Source organism: Sphaerodactylus townsendi, linkage group LG01, assembly GCF_021028975.2.
Source record: "Sphaerodactylus townsendi isolate TG3544 linkage group LG01, MPM_Stown_v2.3, whole genome shotgun sequence".
NCBI lineage: Eukaryota > Metazoa > Chordata > Lepidosauria > Squamata > Sphaerodactylidae > Sphaerodactylus > Sphaerodactylus townsendi.
The window spans coordinates 29720157-29742495 of NC_059425.1; the positions used below are offsets into that span (position 1 = coordinate 29720157).

The window sequence follows — 22339 nt, forward strand, 5'->3', positions numbered from 1 at the left end:
TCTTTACCTACTGGTGGAAAATATCAACAGCAGGGGACAGACAAGTCTTCCTGGGAAGAAAATTCCCTAGAAGGGACCACAAGGATACCTGTGGCATTCAGAGAATAGGTGGCCTTTCAGGTATGCTGGTCCCAAACCACATAGGGCTTTAAAAGTCATCACCTGCACCTTTAATTGTGCCTGGGAACAAATAGGGAGCCAGTGTAGGTGACCTTTCCAGTCTTGGCTGGAGCATTTTGTACCAACTGGAGTTTTCAGGAGCAGCCTCACATAGAGCATGTGGCAGTAATCTAATCTGGATGTAGGCAGGTGATATGCCAGAGCGGCCAGGCACTCCTGGCCACAGTTGCCACCTGCTTTTCCAGCTGTAGGCCCAGGCCTAAGAGCACCCCCACACACACACACTGTGGACCTGTTCCCTCAAGCAGAGTTTACCTTGTAGAACAGGTGACACCTCAAATTCTGGGTTAGACCTACTTGCTAGTAGCACTCCTGTCTTGTCAGGACTGACCCTCAGATTATTAGCTCCCATCCACTCCAAAATTGCTTCCAGCCATCAGTTCAGCCTCACTGGGATCATCTGAAAGTGCAAGATTTAGCTGAGTGTCATCTATATATTTGTGACTACCCAACCCTAATTTCCAGCTGACCTCACCCAGCAATTTCATGTAGATAGTGAAGAGTATAAGGAACAAGATACAAGCAGCTTACAGCAGCTCAAACATGCATTAAAATTCAATTGCAAATCCCTAGTATCCACTTGAATTATGACAAAATGTAACCAATATGAGGCTAGTCAAGTAAAACCACTTTGGAAGAGGAAATGGTGCATGAATATTGTTAACGAGAAGAATACTGGAAGATAATGGGAGCCTTACGGGTATTGAGGGAGGATGGCACTAAGAGGTGGGGAAGGAAAGTAGAATGGGAGATTGAATCATGCTCTGGATATGTGAAGGTCTACATACGAGTGGTAGAAAACTAAGTCAAAATGTAGAGACCCGTGACACTCATTTTATACCCCTTTTTCTGCTTGTGCCAGGAAAGAAACTCTGGATAGTTATGTCACTCAGAGCGAGATACTGATTGGGAGGGGGTTTGGGAATAACAGGCTGCAGCTACCTGAAGCCATTTGCTAACTTTGCCAGGTCCAAGTGGGCTGTTCAGTATACTGACGAATCAGATGCAACCTGGCCACCTTACCAACAACTGATCAGAAACACAAAAAGATAGGTACAGAGTAGGTGGCCATCAGAATGGGTCATTGTAATGGCAAATATGCCATTACTTGAAAGCTTTTTGTCAGGAAAGAATGTGAGACTGGTACACTCTACCTGGTTTATGTCAAATGCAGCTGCCCCACTATTATCGCAATTATCACTTTGCAGTGAGTAGTTATTTATGTTTGGCTGAGGAGAGCCAAGGCTTGGTGAACAGTGCTGGGAATAGGGAGAACACCTTTTAGTAAGTCATAGCAGGGTAGGAATGAGTGTGGAATCTTTACTGATTCCCAAGTACAGATGCTTACACACAGAAAGGCAAGGATGCCAGTACCACTTCTTAGAGAGAACAGTTGATAGCCTCATATAACATGTCTGATGTGAGCTGTTGCCAGCCAACAAAGATAGTAGGCATTTATGTGACATTAAATTTGCAGAGTCAGCATGGCACAGTGGTTAAGAGCAGTGGCCTGTAATCTGGAGAACCCAGTTCAATTCCCCAATCCTCCACATGAAGCTTACTGGGTGATCTTGGGTAGTTACAGTCCTCTCAGACCACATGGCGGCAGGCAATGGCCCAGCACCTCTGACTGTCCCTTGAAAATCCCACAGGGTTGCTATAAATTAGCTGTCACTTGAGGGCACTTTACACACACACAAATTTGCATGATATACTCTGGCATTTAATGTAAGAGAGGACATCAAGGACTATCCTGATTAAATGGGCCAAGCTCATTCATGACAAGGGATTGCCATTTCCAGTATTCAAAATCACTGTAAAGGTCATCTCCACTTCCTTTCCTCATTGCAACTTAAACCTTTTCAAGGGAGAAGGGCAGATTTGCATGACAAGCCTGCTTTTACCTTTTGGTGGCATAAAGAAAGCACACAAGACACAGTATAATCCATTCAGACTTCTGCAACTGTTCATATTACTCAGGCACACTGTTTTGAAAAACTAAGCAGGAAATTATCTGTGAATATCTGGTTTCTGTCAATTAATTACAAGACATTTTCTGCTTTGTTCCTGTTTACAAGCAATCTGGGATAACAAGTATGCAGTGGAAACATCCTGGCTGGCTATCCAAAGTTTATTTGCTCTTTCCTCTCACGCTGGTTGTAAGGCGGAGCAAAACTGAAGCCCTGCTTGAAAGAGGCAGTGGGAGAATTATTGTAGTTAATGGGAGATTGCTGCAGTTTAGATCAGTTACGACATCAGACATGGGGCTTGGGTTGCTATAAATCTTGGGTTGAATTCCTCCTGTTTAGTCAGCTAATGAATCTTGTCCTTCCTCAAGCTTCTTGGATGCAGAGTGCGGCTGTTAGGAGACTGAATCCGTGAGATCTGTAGCTTTTTCTTTCTGCAGTACAATAGCAAAAATAAGACGTAGCTTCTACTATGAATGTATCTTGAAAGTACAAGGAGGTATGAAGGAAACTGGTTAGAAATCTGAGTCCAGTAGCTCCCTTAGATACCAATGAGATTCTCAGAGTATAAGAGTCAACGTGTCTGCCAAAGAGAGCTTTTAAAAGTTTATACACGGAACATCTTGTCTAAGGTATAACAGGACTCATTCAAAACGTTGGGGGGGAAGAGAACGCCAAGCGCCACCCCATGATTTGTGAGGTGCTGCAAGGGGCGATCCTCTCTCAAATGTTTATTAACATCTGCATGCACCCCCTAACTGGATTGGTCTGGAGTTTTGGGCTGAGGTGTCTTCAATGTGCGGATAACACCCAGCTCGTGTTCATGATGGTGGGCTGCCCGTCCTTGGCCCCAGGGCTCTCCAGCGTGGTTAAGGGGCTGTGTCTGTCTGTCTGTCCCTTTCTGCACGAGCAATTTACAGCAGCCCAGGGATGGCAAAAACGCCATCCCTTGGCAGCTGTTCGCACAGGCAGCGCTGCTGCAACGCAGCAGCACCGTCCTGTGCGGCCCAGAGCGGCGTGAAGGCGCCGCTTTCCACCTCCCTTCCCAAGGGAGTTTTTGGAAGGAGCCGCTTTCCCGTCCACCCCCCCCCCTCACCTCATCCTCTAGTGTCGGTCTGGAGGGCTGCTGAGACCCGCCCACGCTGCCCTCTGACGCTGGAGGAAGAGGTGAGTGGGGGGGACACAGAAGAGGCAACTCCATGCAGAGCCGCCTCTTCTGTGCTGGCCTCTGCGGGGGCCGCTCCCCCGGCATAATTTCTGCCGGTGGAGAGGCGCCCTTTCCGCTGTGCGGAAAGGGCCTCTGATTGAGAGCGAGCTGACTGAAGCTAAATCCAGTGGAGGTTCTGTGGGTGGGTCAGGAGGAGAGACCGGTTGCCTTTTGCCTGCCCTCACTGGATGGCGAGGCCTTGTAGTTGGCCTCGTCTGTCAGAAGCCTGGGGGTGACCTTGGACTCAGCTTTGTCGCTGGAGGCCCAGGTTGCCAAGACAATCCAAGTGGCTTTTTACCATCTGCGACAGGCATGGCAACTGGCTCCGTATCTCTCTCGTTCCAACCTGGCCACAGTAATCTATGCAATGGTTACCTCCAGACTGAATTATTGTAACTTGCTATATGCTGGCCTTCCTTTGTTTGTGATCCAGAAATTAAAACTTGTCCAACATGCAGCAGCCAGGCTTCTTTCTGGAACGTCAAGTGGAGACCGGATCACTTCGGTCCTATACCAACTCCATTGGCTGCCGATCAAGTACCAGATCATATTCAAAATGTTAGTGTTAACCTTTAAGGCTGTGAGCAGTCTTCGACATGCATACCTAAGGGACCGCCTTTCCCTGTATTGCCCCCTAGATCCCTCCGTTCATCGGAGGAAATTTACTGGAGATCTCTGGCCCGAAGGATGTCCGGCTCGCTTCCACAAGGGCCAGGGCCTTTTGAGCCCTGGCCCCTATCTGGTGGAATAAGCTCCCTAGTGAGATCAGTGCCCTGTGGGACTTGAATGAGTTCCGCAGGGCCTGTAAGACAGAGCTTTTCCACCAGGCATTTCCATCTAGCCAGCTGGTCTGACCATGAATATCATTGGCTTCCCACAGGTGCAGTAGAAAAGGGGAGGGATTGTTTGCCATCTATGGTTGGTTTTGCTGTTTTTAATTACTTGTTTTTATTTGTACTGGATTTTGTGTTGTTGCTGCCCTGAGCCCTGCTGGGGAGGGCAGAATATAAATATATAAAATAAAAATAAATGTTCTACTGTACCAACATGGTTAACCTCTGAAATCTGGTTTTCAGTCTACCTTAGGGGCTTTATTAAACCCTTTCTTACGCCCTAAGTGCAACCTCTTGCTATGTGTGTCGCTGAATCTCTGTTGTGGAGTTCATAAAATACCAGGTCGCCCTGTTGGGTATCAGAAATGGGCAGAAGAGCACTGTCTACATCTGGAGCACTCCCTAGCATTAATAGTTTGTGGCAGGTGTGCCAAGTTAGAGAATATTATTTACAAACCCCAAAGAAAGGAGTTAATTACAAGCAAAAATGCTGATGCTCTAAGATCACTTAAGAACACAAGAGTCCTGATGGATCAGACCAATGGTCCTTCTAGCCCAGCATCCTGTCCCACACAGTGGCCAACCGGTTCCTCCTGAGTGCTAACAGTGCATGAAGGCCAAGGACTTCCCCCGGTGTTGCCTCCTAGCACTGGTATTCAGAGATTTATTGCCTCTGAATATGGAGGTTCTATATAGTCACTTTCCTCCCAGGGAAGGTGCTTCAACCTCTTAATTATCTTGTAAGATGAATCTGCTTAGTAACTGTTAGTTTTTAGCTGCTGCAAAGAGTACATACCACTACCATAAAGAAATACAGCACAGGCTAATTCATAAACATTTATTTGAACAGATGTGATCAGCTCACAAAATTTAGTGCAAGAAATGTAGCGCTTTGTAGACGCAGCCCACGTGGACTCTACCCTCACATGAAATTCTTCAAGATTACAGTCCTAGTGCTGCACATTCACCACCAGGTATAAAATATAGCTCATTAGTCCATAGCAGCATAAAACTCTTTCCGCGTTATACCTATTTCTTTTCTAGAAAGCAGCTTTTACCGAGTTCCTCAGCCTGGAGCTGATTTTGTTAGCACGGATTTTCACATCCCACACTTAGAAGCACAGCTACAAGTAACCCACCAGGTTTGCCAAAAACATGATGGGAACCAAGAGCCTAGCAATATCAACCAGAGGGAGACTAGATATATATATATATATATAGTATTAGTCACTATTCTCCTTCAAATCAACTTTAAAAGTTTCAATTTTGGCAACAAAAGTTACCGAAGCAACAGCTACTTGATACTATTCCTCAGTTAACATTGAACACTTCATCTAAATCTCAACTTCCTGAAGAACAGGCACCCTTCCCCATGAAAAGGTAACTTTTCAGTTACTCTAATGAAACACACTGAAATTGCACAGCCCTAATTAAAGAAATTATAAACAAGGAAGTTGGGAGTTTGACAATATTTGACTGCAAATAGCTTGCCATCTGGGGTGGGATCAGAGAAAGCAATTTCATCGGTGCTTAGGCAGGAGCCAAATAGGAATGTACGCCTGGAACAGAAAACAAGAATGGATGACCAATGCAGCACAAGCATCTTACCTTCAAAATTAATTCACTTTGTTGTCCTATAAAATAAGCCACATACAGTTGGAAGAAAAAAAGTACCCGAGACTGCCCAGAATATAATTTTTCTTATCTTTCCAGCATGCACACTTTTAGCATTAAGGGAAAATGCTTATTTAAAATAGTATTTCCTATCAGACTAGAATAGGATTCACATATTAGTTCATTCTCTCATGTTGGAGGAATCATTTGCCCAGGGCTCTTTTAGCACTAGTTCCTATCAGTGTGGGTAACAATCACCACATAAAATCAGGGGTGTCAAACATGTGGCCTGGGGGTTGAATCCAGCCCCTTGAAGGGGGCTTATTAGGCCTGCAAGCCAGCTGAGACTACCTCCCCCCCAGATCTGGCCTGGTGAGCCCTGGGATGCACCAGGCCAGATTAGGAGTGAGGGTTTTTTTTTGCTCAGTTGGCTCAAGGGCTTGATAAGCCCCCTCAAGGCAGTCATCCAACCCCTGCTGCAGGCTAACCTGACCAGCATGCCCCCCCAATCATATTTACATCATATCTGCCATGTGTAACAATTGAGTTTGAAAGCCCTGACATAGATAATTCACTGTTTAAAACAAGGCTAGGCCCTTTCCGCACAGGGGTTTTATGGCGCCCTGGGGACGGCAAAAATGCCGTCCCCAGGGAGCCATTTGCACAGGGGGCGCAGCTGCTGCGCAGCTGCGGCACCCTCGCGGCGCGAAGCCAGCATTTCCCAACCTCGCTTGGGGAGCGAGGTTGTTGGGAAATGCCGCCTTGGAGCTGCTGCCGTGCGAATGGCAGCGGCTCCAAGGCGCCCTCCCCCTCCCAACCTTCACTTACCTGGTCCCCGGCCCTCCGGCGCGTCGCCGAGGCCTGGGGACACGCCCCCCTGCCCTGCGACGCTCAAGCAGGCGCGCAGGGCCGGCGTGCCTCCAGGCCTCAGCGACGTGCTGGAGGGCCAGGGACAAGCCGGGCCGGCCGGGCGACAGCGCTCCGCGGCGCCGTCGTCCCAGCGTCGTGGGGTCGCCGTGGTTTACGCCGACCCAACCCCTTCCGCCTCCGTGCGGAAGGGGCCCTAGTGAAATATCCAAGCCATGATGAGCCCATTTCATTCAAACTATCAGCTTCCTGCTCTGGCTTGAATCCAGCATTTATATGCTCACTGGATCCTGCTGGAGAAAGCCGATAGATAAAATTAAAGCTCTCTGTATATTGCTATATGTAGAAGGTGAACCAGCTTTAAGTGTAAATGACCTGGGTGCTTCCTTATTGTTTGTCCCTTAACCCAAGCTAAATGTGGGTGTCATGCTAGGGAATATCCCAGAGCAGGGGTAGGGAACCTGCGGCTCTCCAGATGTTCAGGAACTACAATTCCCATCAGCCCCTACCAGCATGGCCAATTGGCCATGCTGACAGAGGCTGATGGGAATTGTAGTTCCTGAACATCTGGAGAGCCGCAGGTTCCCTACCCCTGTCCCAGAGTCTTGTGTTGAATTCTGGGCTTCAGTTCATTTTTAAATAAAAGACTCAACTATAGTTTCTCACCTGACTACATCCACCAGGCGTCTGGCAATGCCCTTTCTCCGCATCAGGCTGAACACCCAGATTCTACTGACCCCACAGACCACTTTTTCAGGCTTCGTTGAGCAGCACCAGGCACGATGATGCTCCAGGCTGTTCTTAGTGGGAGATTCTGCTGCCTCAGAAAGCACCCGAAAAGCCTAGGAAAAGGGCAGATAGCTTAGAAAGCGATGGAATGGGGAAAAATCCACAAGCCTGCACTCAAAGGCAGTCTTATGGGACAGATGACAATGTCTGTGGTTGCTGAGTCACATGTTACTTTGGGTGTGCCACTATCAAGAGCTGCAGATGTCACGACTGTTCTTGGATGCTTTATTTGCAATAGGCGTTGTTATCCAGTACTTGATTATCTGGAATGCTGTTACCCAGAGGGTAAACGCCTCCCTCTCTCTAGCCACCATGCCCACCACCCCACTCTGGTCTCTCATGCTGGCCACCTTGATACCTCTGGCTGTTGTTGGGTTTACACAGCTTACACTACATCATCCTCCACTGCCACCATCTTCGCAGCCTGCCTCGGCTGAAGAGTTCTCCAAGCAGTTGATCTACCTGTTTCCTGCAACATGGGATGGCTCTATGGCTTGGTCCTACCAAGCATGGGGGCTTTTGCCATGGTTGTTTTCAACAGGATGATGCCCAGTTGCTATGGATTCCATTGAGTACAGGGTGAGGAAGAACAAGAAGCTTGAATATTGGGCACATTCAATTAACCTCCATCCCCCAATCTCTACAAGTACCAGACAACAAAGCTTTCACTATACATCGTGCTATAATAAATTCTTTACTCCTTAGGAAGCCACGAGACTCTTGTTTTTGCTGCAGCAGACTAATACAGCTGCTTGTGTCAACAAACCCCAGAGGAATAAGAGCCAGCATGGTACAGTCATACCTCGGGTTTCGCCGGTAATCTGTCCGGCGACACTTGGCGAAACCGGAGGCTACGCCGTATGCGCATGCGTTATGCAAACAGCGTAAATTAGGTTCAAATCCCCACTTGCACCATTTGCTGGGAGACCTTGGGCCAGTCACACTTTTAGTCCTGACCCTGGCTACTATTTGGATGGGAGACCTCTAAGTTTGTGACATGGAGGCAGGCAACGGTAACTCACCTCCTACAGGGTTGCCATAAGTCAGCGGTGCCTTGACGGCAAATAACAACAACAATAATAAACCCATTAGTCCTAAGGAAGCCATAAGACGGCTTTTGTTGCAACAGAATAATACTGCTACTTCTGTCAGCAGCTAGAAACCCCTCCCCCAAAACCCAGAGAAATACGGCCACCACAAAAACTGTATTTGAATGCGAAGTTTCTTATGAATTGTAAATGGAAGGATTCTGAAGACAGACTCTGAGGAACTGTTAGACTGAATTAATTGGCTGTTGTGCATTTTCCGGGCTATGTGGCCATGGTCTGGTAGTTTTTGCTCCTAACATAAATCTGAAGATGCCAGTCACAGATGCGGGCAAAACATTAGGCGCAAAAACTACCAGACCACACAGCTTAGAAAACCCACAGCCAAATGAGCTTTTCCATCAAGGATATGCCCAGAATTAGCTTTCAACACTCTGCATACTACATGTTCCTCACCTGCCTGACGGGTTCAGCAATTAAACAGCCAACTATCTTGTTAACTGATATAAACAGGTATGTTTGAGTGTGGGTTGGACAGGCCAAAGCTACTTGTTTAAACCCAAGTTCATTATCGACTAGCTCCCGGACATCTTCCATCTATACAAGAAAAATGAGACATGTCAGGTTAGTCACAAAAGTAACACTTCTTGATAAAGCAATCTGCTGTACCTTGTTATCAGTTTGCTACAGCACCAAAAGGAGACTCCCACCTAATCCTAAGTAGCAGTCAAGAGCAGGTGCAAACAGTAAGCATTTTCTATCTGCTTGGTACTGTGTGGCTATAAAGTTGTTCTTTATAACCCTACTTTGCTTTAAATAAAGTACTTTGAAAAGTCAAAACCATTTAATTTCTAAATAGTCAAATAAAAAAGGAGAAAGCTAGTTAAGAAAATAACTGAGGAAGATGAACAATATTCATTATTTTAAAACATTTCAAACAACTGGAGAATTCAATTCAAGAAGGACATTTGGTGGATATTTATACTTGTGTCATGAGCAAAAATATTCACTCAAAAATACAAGAACTTTGGATCATCCCAGAAATGGGCAGGAAGCAGCTTTATACTATTTCACAGCTGGAGAAACAATGCTAGAAGAAAACGCTAAAATGTACCTTCTTGGTGGCATATTTTGGATCATCCTGCCGGACCAAGATAATTTTCCCATCCCAGAACTCTGCAACTACACGTTCATTCTTCCAGCCCTGCCAAGGAAAGAAAATGAGGGGTAGAAAAATGTAGATTTCTAATAATTAGGACCTCAGAAATAAAAATCATACAGCCTGCTTGTTCCCGAACTTAAGCTCTAGGGGCGACCTGGGAAATGCCAAAGTAAGCTTATATATGGCAACACAAAAACCACCTCCAGAGAGATTGCTGGAACAAGTGGTTATTAGGACATTTCAGCTGACAGTCAGACAGTTCTGTTCAGCTTCCTAGCAAACTGCCAATTACTATTCCATTTAGTGAGGTGCATTCCTGAGATCATTGCTGTCCAGAACAAGATTGTTCACTCACAAAGGAGAGATGGTGGCTCATCTAGCTTTTGTCTTACCACATATTTTAATCCCTCGAGGAATCTCTGGTGGTACTGGACATGCTGTGCCTCATCTTCTGGGTTGGCAGCAGAGTAAACCATGCCACATGCTTTGCAAACAGTGGCACCAAAATGTTTCTGACCAGCATCCTGTCAGGGCAGAGAAGGTATGACTATTTTAGAGTGGTACAAATAAACTGACGTATGGAAGGAGTTCTAAAATATGGATGCACAGAGAGATCTTTCTGGCAATGGCAACATGGGTTACTTCATTCTAAACAGCTAAATGGAAACCTTTAAAGTATATAGTACTTTAGACTTCCTTTGAAGCTGTATGACCACACATAGAAATATACTCACAATGACCATCTGATCTTGAAAGTCTTTGCGCAGTTCCTTTGCCTTCTTGCTGGTTTTCAGTATGGCAGGAACCTTCTGCACAACAGGACTACGCTCCACAAGTGTAGGCTGCTCATCTGGGAGAACCTGCAACCTAGAATTATTTATTTAGATGTGCCACCAACATAATTCTGAGGAGACTCCAGCACAATTCATATTTCCTTTTTTAGCTATCCACTCTCCACAATGGTCAGACCACACTGGTAAGCTGATCTCCAGAACAGAGCAATCAATCCCTGCACCCCATCAGAAAAGTCACAAGCAGCACAACTTGATTTGTCTATTTACAAAAGCAAGTTTCAAGAATGGCTCTGGTTCCTCCCAGTATACTACAAAGCATTCGTTTTCACCTATACAGTCCTAATATTTTATGCTGGCAAGATCATACCTGCTAATGCACAACTGGTCCTGTGTGAGCTATATAAATAATTGGAGAATGTTTTGCCACACAACTAGCCAGATCAATTTGCTCTATTTGCACAAGAGGTTCCAAGAATCATCCCACACCTCAGATACTGAAAGGACGAATGGTGACACCAAAAGCCAGAGATTTTTAGGTGTTTTTTTTAAAATTAAGATACTAGACAAGATGGATTAAATAGTTGATTTGTAGTTACATTGTGTCCCCAAAGTATTGTAGAATAAAGAAGTAAGAGAAATGCATTTATTACATCATGTCAAGTAACAGTAGAAGTATGTGACAGCCTGCAGTGATGCTAAGAGTGCCCTTATGCTATGCAAGCACTTCATACTTGACCAGCACAGTTCCTTTTTCATAGGCATTATCCAACGATTCTGTAGCCTGGATTTTAACATCAGGGCCAGGGGCTAGTGAGGCGTTGCCTTGGAAACAGTTAACAAATCCCAGTGCTGGGAAGAGGTAACGGTCAAGCCCTCTCCATACATAGAATTTGGCACCCTCTCTCAAATAATTTTGTTAAATTACTATTTTTATTCCTATTAGTATTGGAGTTCATTAAGCCTCCAATTGATAATCCTTCCAGGCCCAATATAAGGACGTTGGTGAAGCAGGATTTTACTACAGCCCCACTGGCATTGTAAGTTTTTCTATCGTTTTATGCCACATTTGGATTCAAACCGAGAAGGAAAACCAGTGCATAAAAAGCATCTATACACATTTAATTACTTATGAAGGCCAGAATAAGATTACCTTTTTTTGTTCTCAGAATATGTACTCAAAGGATGGAAAACATCGGCCACAGAGGACGCTGGGGACAAAAAAAAACCTCTTTGAGATTTCCTCCATGTCCTCCATTTGAGTGCATGAGCCAGACACCAAATGCATGGTATTCTGGGTATTAGTTTGAAAACGTTGAAGAATAGGATAATATGTCATACCAAATTTTTATGACAGAGTAAAATACAGAGGACAGCAATGCTTACATTTAGTAGTCTCAACAGGGTTCTTACTGGAAGAGGCATTCTCACGCTCATCTCTATTTTTGGTTGGTCCTTCTGATATGCCTTCAGAGATCTGTGACAGAAAAATACTTTCTAAACAAAGAAATGTTCAGGCGATATACTTTTCAATATCGATTCCAAGGATTGGTCTGAAGGTACGTGACTCTGCAAGTACAATTCAGGCCAGAGCTGGGAGACTATCTAGGTGACTTATATGAACCCTAAATAAAACCTGCTAATTGCTATAACCAGTCTTGCCATGCTACTGTGCCTGTTGAGTAAGGCAACAATGCAGTAAGCAACTTTCCGAAGCACAATTACACTTCCAAATGCTGCAAGACGGCATTGCCGTCACTATATCATACAACACTGTGTGATTTTCTCCAAAAATGCAGTAGTGGAGAGAAAAGGGTTATTTCAGATTATATAAATGTATTCATGTTCATTTTGGGGTATGGCATTAACCACATGAGGGTTTAAGGATCTTTTAAGCCTAAGGCCCATTCCTCACAAGCCATGTAGACCAGCATGGGGCCTGTAAAAATACCGTCGTGGAGAAGATCGCACAACTGCCGCTGCTGCAGCAGTGGTGTTTTCCCTCCACAGTGGCGTTTTCTCTTTTTGAAAATGTCGGCTTCCATCTGGTGCCAAGCGGACAGCATCATTGGAAGTCGCTGTTTTCCCTGCGCCGCTCCCAGTCCCCTTTTACCCCCACTCGTGTGGCCCATGAGGAAAGAGCCAAAGAGTCACTCTGGCCCAGTCTTGTCAAGAAACATTAAGCCAAAATAAAACAAAAAATCCAAGCATCTGGTACTGCTCATTACAATGCTGTCAAGATCAGCAGGGCTGTAATGTAGTTTTCAGCCCTCTCAGGTTGCTGTATCTGGGAACAGAGGCTGCTGTTGCAAGTTATAACTTGTCCACATACACATTTTGTAACATTCCATACCCCTCCAGAGAACAAAACTGTGACCATATGCATCACAAGGGAAAAAATGTGAGAATATTAGTATGTGCACCGAACATCTTGCCAGCTTTCATAAATACTACATACCTCTATATCAACTGCCTTTTGATCTAAGGTGTTTGAGCCATCAGAGTGAGAAGGTTGGAGGGCCTCACTTCTCCGCAAAAGGTTCGTGTCATGTGTAGTCCTCACATCTTGGTTAGCATTAGTAGAAAGTGTCCCACTATCCTCCTCTTGTTTCTCCTGACTTTGGGTCTCATATGTTTGGCTTCTTTTCTCACCAATCTCAGCTGCTTTGCCTTTAGTGGCCAAATGGAGCTCTGTATGGGCTTGGACTCCATTCTGTTTCTCCCTCATCACGGACTTGCTGACAGAATGCAGTGATGACGGAGATGAAAGGTCCTTCTTAGAGCCAAAGGGCGTCTTCTTCCGAGTCATGAAAAATGCTGCACTGGTCTGAAGTTTCAGCGCAGGCTTGAATTTCATGCTTAAGATTCTGAAAGGAGTCTCCATTTTCTTTTCAACAACAGAATTAACATTCTCTTTCTGCTTATTAGGCTTTGCAGGAGTCATGTCTGTTTTAGTCTTTTTGCCTGTTTTAGTCTTTTTGACATTTCTTGACAAAGTCTTGCCTTGTCTCAAAGCTGCTGAACACCTGGATATTTTTGAACTGGTTTTCATAACAGGCATTACTTTCACCCAGACTGTCTCTGTCTTATTGGCAATAGGTAGGTTGCCTTCATCTTTTCTTGGACTAAGAGGGAGGCTTTTGTTTGCAAGCTTTCTCTCCAGTACATTGCGATATGGTTTCCCTTTGCTATAAAAGGAGCTGGAGGACACAATGGAATAGTGTGTAGTCTCTGACGTAGGGGACATTCTCTGCTGGAACTCCCTTCGTGTCCTCCCTGGCACACTGGCTGTCTGAACTGGAGAAGTGTCCAATTTCTGTGAACTGGTTGACCTTTGGAGCAAGTTCTGGTTTTCTTTATCATTATCTTGAACGCCAGGAGTTTGCTTTGTTAGAGATGCAGCACTGTGACCTGTGGGCATCTTTACCATAGACTGATCCTCAGTGAACTCCAGCATCAGTTTTTTTACTGGATTCCCATGTACTAACTGCAAGCTACAAAAAGTAAAATTACAGTAATATTTCATCCTACACATTTCAATATGAATTCAGCTATCGTGGTAATGTTTCGGCTCAAAAATAATATTTATGTCACTTTATGAGTCATAAGACAATGAACTTTATTTGCAAATATAAAACTATATTGAAGTATGTTGCTGATCCCCTTTTAGATTGGATTTGAACTGCACCATTCTCAGTCATCTTAACAGCGTTATTCTAAACAAAAAAACTTTCAATGATAATTCTGTATTTGTTTAATTTTGAACTGGTAGAGGGAAGAATTAAAGATGAATGGGAAATTATCGGCCATTACACATTATCAATTATATAACGGCCATCAGTTGTTTTATGATATTGCAAAATGAACAGGAATATGTCCATATAGATCAACAGTTATATTCATGCTTCACAGCTGTTACAAATACTAGACTTAAGGGTAAGAAATCTTCCTAAAACCCTAGAAATATATAATATAAGCCTCACCCAGATGTAGAAGAACAGTATTTTCTTTTTCTTGGAGTAATGGTTGCCATGTCTTCAGTAAAGTGCCTAGAAATCAGAAACATTTACATACAGTTTTTCTGCCTGCAGAACTGAATTTAGAAAAACATTATGCTTGATTAACAGTCTTAGGGTGGGTCCTTTTTTCCTTCACCCCCTCCCCTTTATCTGGCTGAGTTGATAACAGCAACCCAAAATGGTGTCTCACAATAGGTCCTCATAAGACTTCAAATGCTTCACAGTTAGTGTATTACCCTACATGCCAAAGTTTTCCCAGTGAGCTGTGGGCCTGTTTGTACAGCACAGCTGTAATTTCTAAGGATGCCTAAAAGGCAGCCTTTTGGATCTGCAGTGCATTTTTACCCTAGCTGGGGAGGGGAGGGGATGGTACATTTTCTGCTTATCTGACAGCAGATATAGTATGTGAGTCAGTAAACTGAATTGGTTTATTCTGTGAATCTGTTTACACATGTAATCCTTACAGTGGATATCCGGCTAGATGACTTAACATGGATCATGTGAAGTGGTTACAGGGCCCTATTCCCTCCTCCCATGCAAAATGAAGTTTTATTCCCTCACCCCTGCACAATGCACTGTCTGAATGGTGACAAGATCTGCTCTTCTACTATGCAGACCCAACACATATACCAGGAATGTATTTACTTCATTTATACCCCACCTTTCCCCTCAAGAGGAATCCAAAACTACTTGCATCATTCTCTACTCTTCCATTTTATCCTCACAGGAACCTGATGAAGTAGGTAAATTGGGACAACAGGAATGGAGTGAGACTGGATGTCTGGTAAGGAGCTGCAAGCCTAGCACTGTGCCTTAGATCAGGGATGGGCAAGCATCAACACCAGGGCTTTTGGAGAAGAAGCTGCTGCAACTGTTCAGACCATAGCAACTTTGTAGGTAAGTCCAGCTGCACCTATCTAAACACACTTTCTGGTTCACAGTTTTAAACTTGAGCTATTTTTGCAATCCACTTCAGGCCTTTGGCTTGACAGGCCAGATTATAAATATCTTAAATGAAAGTATTCTTCGGCTCAACATGCCATAGTTGTGCATATGTGTGTGCTGCCTGGTTCAGTTTCCAGTCAACTCAAAGCTCTCTCTTCCAAAATGACAGGCAACTTTTTCTTCACATACCTGCTCCTTTAAGTGGATTAGTGGATTTTTCCAAGCTCTGACAGGACAGAAGACCACCTTGTAACAACTCGCACCCTAGAGGAAACACCCACAGCCAGTTATATTAAAATAACCAGATGCCAGATGTTAGCATTGTCTGGGAAAAGCCTTGGCTCCACAGCAAGGATCCCCAAAGTGGAACCCACCCACCAAGCTTTTTAGAAATTAGACAGGTCTTGCTATTAGCTGCCTTCCTGCAAATTAAAAAGGTTTCTATGCCTGGAATAGCAGCCACAGGAAGGTCAACAGGGCTAGTAAGCACCCATACTTTCCTCGGTGTGTAGGTCCATTCCCCATGTAGGCTTTCATTCTTTTTTACTGCTCCTTTCTCTACTAGTCTCCTTCTGCAAAGCAAGTCGGAAGGGATGTTTTTCCCTGCCGCCTGTGGCAGCCGTTTTAGATGGCGTTCACCATCTCTTCTCAAAACTCCAAAGGTGCTCACAGTTGCAAACAAGTTTGGGTTTTTCTTCAGAATACTAAATAGAAATTGGGGAAGGTTTCCTCGACGTGTGGTGTTCTCCGTGTCTTCTGTCACAATTCTACACAGGCGAGGGAAGCTTTAGCTACGGTCGCACCACTTCAACCTGCAGGAGACCGAGGGTGACTGAGACGGGGCTGCGGAAATGGCTTAAACACTTATTTCTCTCCTTACTTAGCTAAAATTCATCCAAACCTGTGTGTACATGGCGGAGGTGGGTGGGGGGGGGGGGAGATTTAAGCAACTACGGACCTTTCTGCACGTAGAAAGCTAGCAAAACGTGCTTTCTCCCTCAGTTGCGAGTTTTCTCCAAGCAAGGAGGCGTTTTCGGTTCTTTCTCGCCTACTTCTGAATTTGCGAAATAGGATCGCGCCTCCTCTCGTGATTTTTTTTTTTTTTTGCCCATTCATCAGTCAGAAGCCCCGACAGATCTTAGCTTCCGACACCGAGCTTCCAATGTTCACCTCTTGGCGTCATGAAGCCTAACGAGGTCCGGCACGCCACCCCGTTTCTTCGCCGCCACCACCATCTTTTCGCTTGCGATATTAACATTTTTCTTTAACAGAACCAACCCCCGCCCCCCCTTTCATAATTACCTCAGAGAGAAAAAGAAGTCGCGAAAAGGCCGGATCCCGCGCCAACCGCCTCAGTCGACGCCTGCCTGTCTTGCTCGCACCTTTCGAATCTCCGCCGCGCGCGCGAGAAGAGCCTCGTTTGCTCCTATTGGTCGATGTTGTGATTGTTTCCGGAGGTTCTAAACTGCCATTGGGTGCGTTAATAGCCAATGATAGTTTTCTTATGCCAAGCTCAAGGAAAAATAAGAAACCCGCCCTAACTAACTTTGGACCAATAGAGCGTGCCGTTTTTTGTGTCAACAAAGGCTATTAGCCAATGAAATAATTGGGCGGTTGCTGGGCAAGGCTCTCCCTGTACAATCTGAAAATGAGGAGAGAGAAGAGAGAGAATTGCGCAGTTTTCTGGGAAGTGTAGTTTTTAGAGGGACTTTGTGTCGTATTTGTCGAGCAGCGCGGTTTCTTCGTGTGCCTGGAGCGGTAAGGCATTGCAGACTTTTATTGAATGTGGGGTTCTTGTAGTCATTCAGGGTGCGACGTCAGTATGGTCTACAAGTCACTTATGCTCTTAGTTTCCTGCAAACTGAATCCTAGTTAGTGCCAAAGAACTAGATGCACGTGTTGATTTAAACTGATTTTTCATCAGTTAAATCACGTGTGTCAAACTCAAGGCCTTTGGGCCACATCTGGCGAGATGGCGGCAGCCACAGAATGTGCGGAGTTGCAGCCTAAGCTGCCTCCATTGGGACATGCAGTCACAATCTCCCGCCTGCAGGTTAGACAACAGGGAGGTGAGCTCAGAGCTGCCACTTGCCTCAATGGGAGTGAGGAAGGGAACTTTGCAGAATTTCTGTGCCAAGAAATGTGGACAAACTGAAGTTTGCGAGGGAATATCTGCCCGGGAGCCCTTGAGCCCTATCTTTATCCCTGAATCCGTCTTCTGTGACTTTTTGTGCTTCATCTCTTGCTGGAGGTTGAGGGGGGAGGGGAGAAACCCGGAAAACACCTTCAGAAGGGAGAAGAGGAGAAACCTTGGGGTGGGGGAGAGAAAAGGGTGGGGGGAGCCATGCCTTAATATGTATGTGGAATGTGGGGGGGGGGGAACAGGAAGGGATTTTGCATGTTGAGAATTGGAATTTGGAGAAGTTTCAGGAGTGAGCAAATTCACCAGAGGGCTGGAAAAATACAGCTTGTGGTTTGGGTGTTATTTTTTTTTTTTGCAAGGCTGCCTTTTTGCAGCTGCAGGCTTTCAACGCTGCCTCCTTTGGCTGGCCCTCCCCATGCCACCCTCCCCCCCAATTCAGGACAAGATTTTTTGTTCATGATTCCCCCCAATCCACCCCCTTGCAAAAAGGAGGTCTGCAGCCTTATTAATGCAAAAGCAAAAAGTGCGCGCCTTTGCAAAATGCATGGGAAACTCGGGGGTCCCACACAGGTGCAAGAAGCTGGAAAGAAGACAAGCCTGGGGTTTTTTTGGGGGTGATGGGAAAGTGGAGAGAAATGGCCGCAGGAGGGGGCGGTGGGCGCATAGTGTTGACTTTTGAATGCCTGGCGCATTCAAGGATCCCCCCTTCCAGCTGGTAAGGATTTGTTTCCTGTGATTTGCAAATGACCCTGGAGCAGCAGCAGTGGTGGCATGCATGCAAGCAAGGTGGTTGGGGGTAGAGGCTTTCGGCACTTTGGGGTTAATAGAGCCCACCCCTCCCCTCATTTCCAAATGACCCCATTGCAGGTTTTTTTTTTGCAAGGCTCCCCACTCTTCTTGTAATGTATTGCCAGCTTTTTACCCTGGGGAGGGGAGGTTCCAGATCTCCTCCATGTGAGGGTAGGGGAAATGCCAGGTACTCCTCTGCTGGGTTCGTTCTTTCTTTCTTTCCCCACAGTAAGCCCCCAACCCACAACAAGGCCTCCCCCCTCCTCCCAACCCCAGCAACCCACCCTGGCCCAGGGATCCGAGCGAAAGGGAGGGAGCCGCGCTGCTCTCTGGCGGCAGCTGCTGCAGAAGGAGACGCCGCAGCCGCGGCATGTTTACTCAGTCACTGAACCCACCCCAATAAAAATCTATACCTATGTGCTTGCTTTTCAAATAGGCTACCTGCGATCATTCCTGCGTCAAGTTCGTCAGATCAAGCATCTGTTGACGTATACAACCCTAATTTCAAATCAAAGCTAGCCCCTAACAATGGCCAAGAGAAAAGCTGATTCTGAAAACATTTGCGGAGGTAATGTGCCTGTAATTAAGGAGTATAATCTAAGACAGCACTACAAGACAAAACATCAGGACAAGTTTAAAAACCTGGATGCAAAGCAGAAACTACAGAAGGCTGAAGAGTTGAAGAGGAATCTGACATCCCAGCAGACCGAAGTGAAATCACAAAGTGAAGCTGCTATGAAAGCAAGTTTTATTGTGGCAGAGAAGATTGCCAAATCAGGACGGCCATTTAGTGAGGGAGAGTTTCTGAAGAACTGCATGATGAAAGCGTGGGACATCATGTGTCCAGATATAAAACAGGCGTTTGCAAATGTAAGCCTTAGCACAAATACGATTGCTGATCGGGCTTGTGAGATGGCCACTGATTTGAAAACACAGTTGCTTGAAAGAGGGAAAGACTTTGTTGCATACTCCCTTGCTGTGGATGAAAGTACTGACACTGCACAGCTGGCCATCTTCATCCGTGGAGTGGACTCCAGTTTGTGCGTTACTGAGGAAATATTGGACATTAAATCGATGCATGGGACAATGGAAGGAAAAGACATCTTTGAAAACGTATATCAAAGTGTAACCGACATGAAACTGCCTTGGGACAAACTTGTTGGACTTACAACAGATGGAGCACCAGCGATGTGCAGTGAAAAAAGTGGACTAGTGGGAAGGATGCGCTTAAAGATGCGGGAGGAGAACTGTGCTGGTGAGTTGACAGTATATCACTGCATCATACACCAAGAAGCACTGAGTGGTAAAGTCCTAAAAATGGATCATGTGATGAACACTGTAACACAAACAGTAAATTTAATCAGAGCCCAAGGTTTAAATCACTGCCAATTTCAATCTTTTCTGCGGGAAATAGATTCAGAGTTTGGCGACATGCCTTATCATACGCAGGTGCGGTGGCTAAGTCAGGGGAAAGTTCTCAATAGACTTTTTGAGCTGGTCGAGGAAATCTGTCAGTTCATGGACAGTAAAGGAAAAGACTCCACAGTTCTGCGGGATGAAAAGTGGAAATGCGAGTTGGCATTTCTGGCTGATATAACTACGCATCTCAGCGTCTTAAACCTTCAGCTCCAGGGACAGGAGCGCATGATAACTGATATGTATGATGCAGTGAAGGCATTTCAAGTAAAGCTGTGCTTATGGGAGACACAAATGCACCAATGCAACTTGTCTCACTTTCCCTGTTGCCAGGTAATGTTGAACCAAGTTAGCGCCACAGTGTTCCCAAATGCTCACTTTGCTGATAAACTGAGCGCACTTCGCACTGAGTTCACATGGCGCTTTGCTGATTTGGAAGCACAGAAAAGTAATTTTGAACTGCTTCGCAACCCATTTGCTGTCGATGTGGAAACTGCACCAGTAGAAATTCAGATGGAGCTGATAGAGCTGCAGTGTAACGGAACGCTGAAGGCAAAGTACGACAGTGTGGGGCCTGCACAGTTCATTCGCTTCATTCCTGAAGTGATGCCCCAGCTCCGTCAACATGCGGCTCGAACCCTGAGTTTGTTTGACAGCACATACCTATGTGAGCAGCTGTACTCTGTGATAAAAATTAACAAAACCTCGCACAGGAGTCATCTCACTGATGAACACCTTCAGTCCATCCTGAGAATCTCCACAACACAGAACCTAACCCCAAACATAAACGAACTTGTTGCCAAGAAGAGATGCCAAGCATCAAACTCTGATAAAATGGCATCAGAGCACAAATAATGTAATGTTTTGATTTGTTATGATGTAACTTTTACTTTAAAGCACCATTTTTATGAAGAGCAAAATATTTCAAGTTTAAGTTTATGTTGCAATGATATTGTATCCTGTGTTTCAATGTATATTAATGTTCAAAATGTTCAGTTTTAGTCTGTTTAATAAATGTTTATCCTGTTTGGCCTGTTTGGCCTGCAACCTAAAGTGTGCTTTGAGTTTTGGCCCCCTGTGCCATTGAGTTTGACACCCCTGAGTTAAACCTTTCTTTCTTGGAATGACCAGGATACTTAAAATCAGTGGTGGGATTCAGCAGGTTCGCACCACTTTGGCAGAACCAGTTGTTAAAATGGTGCTTGTAAACAACCAGTTATTAAATTATTTGAATCCCACCATTGCTTAAAATGCATATGATTAATAGCATGACTTTCTGTTTCTTCCTTTTTGAGCTCAGTCCCATCGATTTTTTAACTGCTTTTTTAATTTGGTTATTTATAACGCACCTTTCTCTCTGAGACATAAGGCAGGTTACATAGTGTATGTTATATACAATCAACAAGATGGGAAATCCAAGGAACAGTGTAATAGGATTCAGATTACAGAAATCTGAAAACAAAACCGAAATGTCAACAAAGCAGAAACAAAGCATTAGCTTGTAAACACGGTATTTTAAGTGGTGTAGAAACTACCTAGTGTAACTTTACAGCAATAGGCAGCAACACTTGGTTGACACTTTAATTGAGCTGTCCGCTATGACCCCGAGGTCTCCTTCCCTTTCAGTTTCAGCAAGTTCAGACCCCACTACTAAGTATTTAAAGATGGGAGGTTTTTTTTGTTTCAATCTACATCATCATTTAACATGAGCTTTTATGGAAAGCAGCCTGCCCTCCTCAGAGCATGGAAGCTAAGAAGACTGAGGTTGCTGTGTTGAGGAAGGCAGACAACCTTGTGAGATCCAACGTGGTGTAGTGGTTAAGTGCAGCACCCTTTAATCTGGAGAACCAGGTTTGATTCCCCTATTCTTTCATATGAAGCCTGCTGGCTGATCTTGGACCAGTCACCATTCTCTCAAAGCTCTCTCAGCCCTACCTACCTTACAAAGTGCCTGTTGTAAAATCAGGAAGAGAAAGTGTTTCTGTGCCCTTTTGAGACTCCTTAAAGGAGAAAAAAACAGTATAAAAACCTCTTCTGCTCCTTCACCTCTGCTTGTGTCTTGTCTGGAATGCCCTATGGACGAGCTCATCTTGAGTCAGTTGTGACTTTATGGTGCATTCTTCTACTTACTGTTGAAATGCATTATCTCCTGACTCACCTATATCTCAAATGCAAAAAGCACAGGGTGATACTTTTTAAAATTCAAACCAAGTAAAGAAAAAAGGCCATTTGCTTGTCATTATAGGCCAGTTAACACCAATAATGGCAGGCAGACTCCAGTTTTTGCTAACAGAATATGTGTAGAGCCTGAGAAAGCCCAGTTGCAGGGAGGTAGCATGAAAGCTTCTATCCTTTCCTAACCCCTGTTTAGCTGTTCAAGTGCCCATCTTGAAACTCCACACTTCCTTTCCATATCACGCCATCCATACATGGCACCTATGATGCCATGATACCAGCAGTCACTTTTCTTGCTGCCTGCCAACAGTTTTGGGAAAGTAGGCAGGGCCAGATCAGGCTCTTGTCCATCAGGCCTTCTGACTGGCCATTGGCCATTCTATCTGACTGGCCATT

At 45.0% G+C, this 22339-nt stretch overlaps 2 protein-coding genes across 4 annotated transcripts; one reads left to right on the forward strand and one right to left on the reverse strand.

The window, feature by feature from the left end:
- Positions 1–5011: 5011 nt before the first annotated feature.
- Positions 5012–16832, reverse strand: ESCO2 (establishment of sister chromatid cohesion N-acetyltransferase 2). 2 transcript variants are annotated; one of them, XM_048511726.1, is made up of 12 exons: positions 16723–16832; positions 15610–15684; positions 14440–14505; positions 12915–13950; positions 11843–11933; positions 11610–11667; positions 10400–10532; positions 10058–10189; positions 9618–9707; positions 8960–9100; positions 7335–7510; positions 5012–5746 (listed from the first exon to the last, which is right to left on the reverse strand). In XM_048511726.1, the coding sequence occupies exons 3-12, from the start codon at positions 14487–14489 to the stop codon at positions 5614–5616; spliced, it is 2040 nt and encodes a 679-aa protein (XP_048367683.1). In that variant the 5' UTR covers positions 14490–14505; positions 15610–15684; positions 16723–16832; the 3' UTR covers positions 5012–5613. The 2 variants fall into 2 exon arrangements, with proteins under 2 accessions (XP_048367683.1, XP_048337596.1); XM_048481639.1 differs by lacking the exon at positions 15610–15684.
- A 207-nt stretch (positions 16833–17039) lies between these two features.
- On the forward strand, positions 17040–20815 carry LOC125425257 (general transcription factor II-I repeat domain-containing protein 2-like). Of its 2 annotated transcripts, none has more exons than XM_048482859.1 (2): positions 17040–17178; positions 18789–20815. In XM_048482859.1, the coding sequence occupies exon 2, from the start codon at positions 18881–18883 to the stop codon at positions 20621–20623; it is 1743 nt and encodes a 580-aa protein (XP_048338816.1). In that variant the 5' UTR covers positions 17040–17178; positions 18789–18880; the 3' UTR covers positions 20624–20815. The 2 variants fall into 2 exon arrangements, with proteins under 2 accessions (XP_048338816.1, XP_048338822.1); XM_048482865.1 differs by lacking the exon at positions 17040–17178 and adding an exon at positions 17261–17489.
- The last annotated feature ends 1524 nt before the right edge of the window (positions 20816–22339 follow it).

Excerpts from the sequence above, each read along its gene's own strand:
- ESCO2 (XM_048481639.1), bottom strand. The coding sequence starts at position 14,489 with ATGGCAACCATTACTCCAAGAAAAAGAAAATACTGTTCTTCTACATCT. Across the intron at positions 11,668-11,842 it reads CCCTGTTGAGACTACTAAAT|CGTCCTCTGTGGCCGATGTT; the intron begins GTAAGCATTGCT and ends TTTTGTCCCCAG. Across the intron at positions 9,708-10,057 it reads TCGAGGGATTAAAATATGTG|GGCTGGAAGAATGAACGTGT; the intron begins GTAAGACAAAAG and ends TTTCCTTGGCAG.
- LOC125425257 (XM_048482859.1), top strand. The coding sequence starts at position 18,881 with ATGGCCAAGAGAAAAGCTGATTCTGAAAACATTTGCGGAGGTAATGTG.